This window comes from Convolutriloba macropyga, chromosome 5, assembly GCF_964194025.1.
Source record: "Convolutriloba macropyga chromosome 5, txConMacr16.3, whole genome shotgun sequence".
NCBI lineage: Eukaryota > Metazoa > Xenacoelomorpha > Acoela > Convolutidae > Convolutriloba > Convolutriloba macropyga.
Window position 1 is genome coordinate 1,585,142 of NC_134472.1, and position 9,355 is coordinate 1,594,496.

A 9,355-nucleotide genomic window follows, 5' to 3' on the forward strand; every position below is an offset into this window, starting at 1 on the left:
CGAGAATGGGGGATTTAAACTTCCGGAAATTGACGTACAAATCATATCATCTCAGCAGTTTTGTTGAAGCGTATACATACTGACACGTTCAGCTCAAAGAGTACTTTACAAAGATTTAATGCCCTTAGGCGTTACCAGTTTAGCCCGTTTCTAAGGACGATAGGTCAAATGGTCAGTGGAAAAATCGAGTGAGCAAAAAATACAGGGCCACATGAACCAAATAATTGCTACAAAATGATTGAATCACACTTTTACGGAAAATGACACCGTAAAAAGTCCGAAATTTAAATTTGGACCTCGTCTTTCCTTCCTTAGCGAATACTCTTATCTTTCGTGTTGCTTTGAGTTACTGAATATCAGTTCATAGATGAAATAATTTTAAGATCAATTTGAATTAGATATACCTAGCTAAAAACACAGTGGAAGAGTTTGGGATTTCAGCTCAGGAAAGAACTCCATCCTAATATTCGGTGTCCTGCTTTTTCACCCCTATTTATTTAACCCCCCTATCATTTAACCCCGATTTTTTCACCCCTCTATCATTTAACCCCTCTATCGTTTAACCCCTCTATCATTTCACCCCGATTTTAATCTTTTGTAAAATAAGGACTATTTAATTAGCAAGAGACTAAACTCCCAAGAAACTAAAAGTTAAATAATGAAGTAATTAAAATTGAGCTCAATTTAATATATTGTAAAATACATAATTAAACGCCATCTGCATTGTTCCACATATCAGAAATAACTTCTGCAAAAAATTAATTTTACTCAACCCACAGTTTTTAAACATTACAGCTTTAACTCAAACTTATTTGATCGTTACAACGGCAGAAGTGATTTCTGTCACGTTCACATAAGTCCCCAGGGAAGAATACTAAGCTAAAAACCAAAACAACGTCTCGATACCTTCTAGATATATTTGATCTCGCCTCTTTTTTTTCTCTCTCTCTCTCTCTCTAGCGACTCAATACAGTTTCCATTGCAGTTTTGTTAATTGGAATATCGAATTATCAGCCAACTTGATAGTCCTCCTCTCTGCCATTTCTTAGTCCACTTAACTTGCCATAATTTGTCATCGTTTCCTTATTTGCCAAATAATATTCAGAGCTATGGTATGAGGCGATGACTTGAGGTGGTGACTTGTCGTCGGAAATGCGCGGATCAATGGCAGTAAGTTTCCATATCAGAAAACAAAATAGCAACGCTCTCAATCAATGCTGTCAGCCATTTGAGTCAAATCTTGAAGACATAAACCCACCTTGGTGACCAAGCAATGAGTCTTGTGGTCTTAACTGAACAGGCAATAGCTGCTCATCAAAATTTGAACGATTAGTGTTAACGTTTGCGTTTCCTCGTTCAAACGCACTCATATTTCCAAATAAACCAGCCAGTAGATTATTCCCGTCACCTTCTGAATTCTGCCTCTGAAACGGTCCAGCATTCATGCTACTTTGCATGCTTGCAGATTCAAACAAGCTCTGAACGATGTTAGAGTTCTGCTGCTGACGTGCATTTCCCATTTGGAGTGGTCCAGGCATTCTTCCTGGTCCTACAGGGTTCATTGGTTTGGAAGTATCCAGAGACATTAAATCCGGAGGAGCAGTGGGTTTGTTGTTGCTGTTGTTATTGGAGTTCAGTCTTGCAAACACTGGACTGTTTGACCAGATGGGGTCGAAACTCGGCAGCGAAGTGGGGTTTGAAATTTGACGTTGCAAGGGAAAGGTTGTGTTTGGTGCCATACTTGGCACGTTATTAGGAGCAGTGTTTTGGAAGTTGGCCTTCATCATTGTAGTATTATCCATGTTAAGTGAGGTCTGTCTGGAAAAGTTAGGGTTGGAGAACCTTGGTGGAAAGACATCAGTTCCTGGAAATCTTTCTGGAGTGTGCTGCTTCTGTCTTACTGGGGATTGCTGATTGTTCAAAAAAGCAGGAAAAAAGGAGTCAAATCCTGGAGGCACATGCGAGTCACTGTTTCCTTGTGGAAATCCGTTTCTAATAGAAGTCGAGTTCTGTTCACCAGAAGTGCTGTCAACATATTGCTGATTTTTTTCGGTGTTTGTAAATACTGCTGCGTGGTTCGCAAAATTCACGTTAGGTCCCAGGGCAGTCATACCAGTCGCAGGAACCGGATTCCTCAATGTCAAATTGTAAGGTTTCACAGAATTAGCAAATTCCTGATCCATAGGCTTTCTGACATTTTGAAAAGATGCATTGACCATCGGATTATTCATTGGTTGCAAAAATGAAGTTTGATTTGAAATACCCACGTTATTAATATCTCTTGGCCCATCGCTCTTGCTTTGTATATTTGCGGGTAGAAAGTTCGCAAAAGGGTCTGAGTCTCTTTGTTTGTTATTTGTTGCTATATTACTAGCAGAAACGTTACCATTCATTGCATCCATAGGTAGCGGTGGTGGAGGAAAAGGTGGAAACAATCCAGGCTGTAACGTATTCGACGGAAACAATAAATCCTGCTGAGCTTTTTCGCCATTTCCTGCAGAACTGGAGTTCCCAATCATTCCTGGATTGCTTAAAGGAAAGAAATTGTTTGTCATTGGCTCTCGTTTCTGTTGCGAATACCTGCGAGGTACCGGCGGCGAAGTTGGATCAACTTTCTGATTGTTCTCCATAACGCTCACTTGATTCTGGGATAAATTCTGAGAGAGACTCTGACTCAAATTGGCGTTCATTTGAACCCCTGGGAAGCTCATCGCCATTCGGGGCGAGTTAAAACGAGGTGTTGGGCCCATGGGCGGGTGAATATTGGCGACGTTATTCGGGGCTAAGAACCCGGGTTGTTGCCTATTAAAAGATGGTCGTTGATTGTGATTCGCTGTAGCACCGAGAACAGGAAACTCATTCACTGAGGAAACATCCGCGCTTGCTTTGTGAGGTGATGGAGATCGATCAATCGTTTTCGGAGGCTCTTTTCCAAAAGTGACATTTTTCGAAGCATTATTTGAGCGATTCTTATTATCTACAGCTTCGGTTGCCGCAACTTTCGGCTTGGCGTGACCTCTCGTTTCATTAACTTTGGCTGATTCTAAGAACGCTGGTTTAGATGGTTCATGGTTGCTGGTTGTTTTCGTCGCCAAACAAACCTTGTCCATTTGACCTAACTGGCTATTTTTAATTTGCTTTTGAGATTTTGTATTTCCGCTTTGGTGTGCCGTCCTTTTCACTCTACCTGGACCAAAAAATCTTTGCCGGCAGTTATTTTCTTCGTTATCACCCTTAGCCGTAACTAGAGTGTCAAAACAGACCCGTCCATTGACAATTGCAGCCTCTATCAGTTTGGGTTTTATCTCACATAACTTTTCCACATTCAAAGAAATCCTCTTTATTCTCGCCGCAGTCGCCGACTTCCCCTTCAAAACTTCTTTCACGTTACAAGGCAGGGATAATCTGCCCAATGTTTCGCGCAAAGGCACAAATCCTTGGATCAAAAAGTCTTCACACAGTGGTTTGGTATTACTTGTGTCCGTAATGCCAAAGTTATCTTCGTCTGCTCCTCGAGTCAAAGCATTGACCACTTTAACCAGCAGTGGCCATATGAATTGCCGTCTTTCAAATTCCACAAAATCAAGCAAAAATGAAGCTTGGCTCAACCAATCGAGAACAACTTTCAATCCAGGTAAAATTGGACTTATAAATAGCACGCCCGGCTCATCAACTTCTGCCAAAATTTTCAAAAGGCAGCCAAAAACAGCCATCGACACATCAGTTGTTAGACCCAAAAAATCTCTTTCGATTGTTGAAAGTTCAGTCAACTCCGTCATTATAGACTTGCTTGAAAATTTCTCCACCACATTTTCACCAGAGAACAATATTGATCGAACACTGAAGATAAGCACAAAAATCATCCGAACCAAATCTTTCCAACTTATGCTATCTATATTCTGTTCCAAAATGCTTCGAAACGTCGCAACCAGGTAATCTCTGGCTTCGGTAGCCAAGTCATAATCCTGCAAAAAGAACACCAAAGAGTTAAAATAGCAGAATACTCGTTCGTATTCTGCCCACGTTTCACCTACTTCCGAAAACAGATTCTCATGATTCTCATTTTGAGACCACTTAGTCAAAGTAGTAGTTAAATTTGCCACACCGCCTGAGAATGCATGCTTAACAGATATGCTTCTAATGAGATAGAAAAAAGTCTCCAGCTGATTTTCATCATTTTTCATTTGCAGAATAATTGCCAATTGGTTGTAAGGCTTCCCGTTCAAAGGTCCGAGAACAATCGCGTTGTCATAATAGTCACGTGCCTGCTCAACCAAACTTCTGTACCTTGCAATATCACCGAGATGAATCAGAGAGTCCTGGACAAAATATTGACAAGAAGCTTTATTTGGAACCTTCTTTGCTTCTCGACTGTCTGCAACTTGACAATCGGAACAGAACATACCGAGTTTTTCTGATTCCACAAACCCCGGAACATCACTTATCCGAAACTTGAGGCAGACCTCATGAAGCAGCACAATATAGAACCCATTTGCAGATTCTAAAAACGAAGTCAAATTGGCTTGCAGTTCGGATCTTTTCGGATTCTTTCGGTCTTTGGACTTCTGCTGTTTTGCAGAAATAAATTGTCTGAAACAGTGGTTCCACAGCTCAATATCAACTTTCCTTTCCACTGCGAAGTCCAGATCTTCTAGAATTATTTCGCGATACGCATTCAAAAGTTTCTGCCGCACATTCATGGTGGCTGAATTGTCAAATTCCAGTTGATCTTTCAGCTGTACCGTCAAATCTTCAGCATCTTGAAGTGCTTCAGTCACACTTCTCGAGCGTCGTTTCGACATTATTGCTGAGCTATTCCGACACCTCGTTAGCCGTACACAGCTGACCTCAGTAGTTGAGATATTTGAACAAGATTTTCAGAATCACCGTCTGCGATTATCAAGGTGGTACCAGAAAGTTGGACAACCTAGGTGCCACGGGCAGAACGACGCACCAGCACCTTTCAACTAGCACAGAAGCTTCTAAGGACTTCATTCAAGTCATCTATCTGAAATTATCAAGCGTTTCATTTGAAAAAGAAACATAAAGAGACAATAGAAGCGTCAGAACCACCAGGTCCTCATTATTACATCTGAATTTTGTCATGTGCTGAATTGTGTCAAACAAAAAAGCAGCTTTGAACAAATTGTGACGTCATATGGTCGGAGCAAAATCTTGGCGACGAAATAAAAAACATAGCAGAACGAGACCCAACACAATTTGAAAAAATTTCTTTGACTAGCCCTATAACAAAAACTAGCCCTATAATGGACAATGGATGAATTGGCAAAACCATGAGCACAAAAAATCAGCGGAAAAAATTTTACAAACTACAAATCAATGTCAAAATGCCGCATGTGAACAAAAAGCCACTAGAGAGAAGGCGAACTTTTGTTCAAACACGGTTTTCTCACTCTGCTTTGCAATTAGAGCGAAAAAATTTCACGCCGCAAAACACATGTTTTTTCAATCGACTTCCTGTTTCGGAGTGACAAAAAGTTGACACCTCAAGTCATGAAAAAGACATCTTAAAAACAACTCGAAAGAAGAAACTGACACCCTCACTTACACAATGAACGTCATTCTTAAAAGCACTAATCAATTTGAAACATTAACAGGAAAATGAAAAATCAAAAAGTTTATGACCAGAAGAGCTGATGAAACGTCCGATAATTTCTTTATGCGACTGCAAAAATACTTTGGCAAGCGACCATACGACACGGTTATTTGTTACTCATTAAACGACTACAAATTGACTCAAATAAAAAAAAACAAACATAGCTGGCAGATTGCCAGAAAATAGCCGCAATAGATTCGTAGATCGGCAGTCTAAAAAAAAAAACAGTAAAAAAGACAGACCAAAAAAATTCGTTTTTTTCATTGAAGGCTGATATGTTATGTTTTGATTAAAAATGTGTATAAAGTTATTGCTGCCTCTATTAGCTGATCTCAAATAACCTTCATTTAGAGTGACACACACCCATTTGACCTTATCTCTTTGAATTAAAGTAAATAAAAGTCAATTTCAAAGTGAGGAAGTCATTTTTGAGAGTGAGGTAAGTCAAGTGTGACCAAAAATTTAATCACGCGCATGAACAAAAAAAAACTCGCTCCACTGAGAGCGAAAAATGACGTCACACGTGCAAATCAGTTGAAATTGCATGAACGAATGAACAAGAAGTGGCTGTGACGTCATATGGTCGTAACAAAAATCATGACGACGAAATAAAAAAAAACAAGAGAAGGCCAATAATAGCCCCAGCTATCGGTGCGGCTATTAATAAAAAAAATAATAAAACCAATAAAAAAATTTGCCCTAGAGAAGACGGAGGTAAGGGAAAGAAAATGAACAAAATAAAAAAAATAACAATCTCTACAACGATTCAAAATAGAGCAAAAATCATGCTGAAACTGCTAAAAAGCTACTCCCCAACCATTATTATAAAAAACTGCTATTACTGCTTCTGTTCAGGCATTCATCCACCCAGCACCTTACAGATTTACATAAAACAAAAAAATGCAAGGAAAGAAAAACTATACAATACCATAATCCAGCCTCCTAATAAAAAAAATTGCAAAAAAACCTTGCTTTTAAAAGCCGCACGTGAAAGTTCTATCGCTTAGAGATTTTTTTAAAACTCAAAATTCTTGCTCTCTCGAAAACAACGATATGACCAAAAGACCACTCTATTTCGCTTCACTCTTTAGTTTTGTTCAGCACACAAACCACTCCAAATTTTTGTACGCGTTTCATTTCCTGCTTTATAATTCGCTTCAATAGAATTGATTAAAAGAAGACACTTCTTCAATACTCCTTTTCGGGTCGAAAAAAGACAGCGCCCCAGTACAATTCAAATTCTTTGAATTGTAAAAAAAACCAAGAGAACGCCAAAAATAGCCCCAGCTATCGTTTTCCGTGTATTAATAATAACTAAGCTAAAAGTAAATACACCTACAAATTTTAGTCGTCTTTAAAATTTTAAACTTACGTCTTTAATCAATAAAACATACCCGGCAGATTGCCCAAAAATAGCCGTTGTTGATTCCAATAAGCATTATTGGGATTGAAAGAATAGAAGATATTGAAAAAAAAATTTTTGTACAAAAACATTTTTTAAGTCCGATTTATTTTGATGTTCAAATAGCGGGCATCTAAAATTGGGCTTTATGGGTTCATCCCGTTTCTATTTCTTACTTCAATTTTTTATAGTGACTCTGTTCATTTTGAATTGCTTTGCTGAGCAACTGATGTTCAAAATCACTTTTAGCAGAATGAGAGAAGAGAGAAACTAGCCTAGAGAAAGCGTCGAAAAAGCGGCAAAATGGTAAAGCGAAAAAAAGTTCGGCGAAGTAAAAAAAATAGGAGCGCTATAATAGCCGGCTGAGACGAGGGCGGCTATTAATAAAATCATTAATTGAACAAAAAAGCAAGTTCTTTTCACAATTAGGAAGAAAACTGCTGAGCACCCTGTTGTGCGGAACTATCATGCACGCCTCAATGAGCTGCTCTAAAATAACTCTGGATAGTAAAAACAAGCTACTGTCAAAAACAGATGTCTTCCAAACCAAGTTTAAAAGTTAGAGCTTAAGTTTTCTTTGCTCTTTCGAGTGTTTGAAATGAGGTGACGTTTATAACCGACAACTGACAGTTTCTCGGACTGCAGTCTTAATGATATACTAATTTTCTCCCTAGTGAATCAGGAGAACCGGGATTTACTAAGAAATAATTAAAATTTTTCTAAGAAAATCTTTGAATGGCGTCTTACGCAATCTAAATAAGAAGAATCTGTATGTTCGCTCGCAAAAAATTTCCATCTGTTCAAATCATAAACAATATACATAATTTAAAAACTAAAAATTACTATAGCTCTTGAGTTTAATCTCAGTAAACTTTTAAAAAATCAAATCCTGCTTCATTTGCTGCGAGTAGCTTTAACAACATTTTTAAAATCATTTGCCGTCTATCTCCAATTGTCATTTGCTGCCAATTGTATCATCAAACTTCCGCAAAGGAAAAATAAAATACATTCAATAAATTAATGATTGTTACTTAAAAATAGGGAAAAAAATGGCATAAAAAATTTAAGACAATTTCTCCCAAAATAAATTCAGCAATTGTTTATCGAGCAGGTAACTTTGATATTACTTCCCTAGAATCTATTTTGGTGAACTAGTGTTGGAGAGGAAACAGTTATAAAAAACCTATTTACTTTTTAGCGTAGCCAAAATATAAATAATTGAAGATATCGTCAAAGCTAGCTCATGTAAGCTTATATCGGAAGAATAAGCTCTTTGGATGATTATGGGTTTCGGGGAAAAAGGAGAAATTTTATCTTGTTTACAAAATTGTTTTGTACTTTTGTGCAGTTGTTACCAAAACAATTTTGAGCACTTTGAACGTGTCTCCTCATTTTGACAACCTTAAACGATCGCAAAAAGAGGTTTCCATTAGAACACAGACTGCTCAAAAAATCTCTCTTTCTGATGGGGCATCATATTATCATTATACTAATTAAATTAAAAGAGAACATACTCCGCACGCAGACTGCTATAAAACAGCCCATATTGATTACCATGAGCCCGATTACGATTAAAAAAACAGAAAAAATACTTTTACAAAGATGAAAGCGCGCTACTTGGACAGGATACCTCAGTTAGAGACTCGCCTTTTTCATGATGAGGAGTAACGGGGATTAGCATAATTAGTAATAAGCAAAAGACCTGTTAACTGAGGCTAATTGGAATAAAATTCAAATAACGGGCATCTAAAACTTTTAGGCTTCCTGAGTTATCACGTCTCTATTTTGATTTCGCTTTCCGATATTTGTCCTGTTGATTTTAGATTACTTGGCTGAGCAACTGCTGTTTAAAACAGTATGAGCAGAATCAGCGAGGAGAAAATAGCCTGGATGAAGAAGTCGAAAAAGTTCTCACCTAAAAGGTTGAAATGCTGTAAATACATAAAAGGCTATACAAATTTTCGATTGTTCAACTAAGTAAAAAAACATAAGTCTCAAAAGTTCATAAAAATGTCCTTAAAAGCATATTTGTGGTGCTGAACTTTACTCACTAACACATGCAGAGGCTTCTAAAAAATTTCATGGGCCCATAAGGCAGAAAAACGTACCCCAAAAAACATAAGAAAAGAAAATATAGCTTGCACACATCTATGAACTCTGACGAATATCTATTTTGGACCCAATTCAACAGAAAACTTAAGAATATCAAAAAACACAATTTTTGGTTGAAAAACTTCGAAGTTTTCACCTTTGAGTTCAGGCTTTCCAAGCAACTTCAGCACATTAAGCACTTGAAAGACTATTAAAGTCAGCTTATTGACTAAACTCAATTCCCA

The 9,355-nt window shown here is 37.8% G+C and overlaps 1 protein-coding gene across 1 annotated transcript; it reads right to left on the minus strand.

Annotated features, from left to right (window-relative positions):
• Positions 1-945: 945 nt before the first annotated feature.
• On the minus strand, positions 946-5,004 carry LOC142339031 (uncharacterized). The gene has a single exon (XM_075388654.1). The coding sequence runs from the start codon at positions 4,800-4,802 to the stop codon at positions 1,221-1,223; it is 3,582 nt and encodes a 1,193-aa protein (XP_075244769.1). The 5' UTR covers positions 4,803-5,004; the 3' UTR covers positions 946-1,220.
• Positions 5,005-9,355: the final 4,351 nt, after the last annotated feature.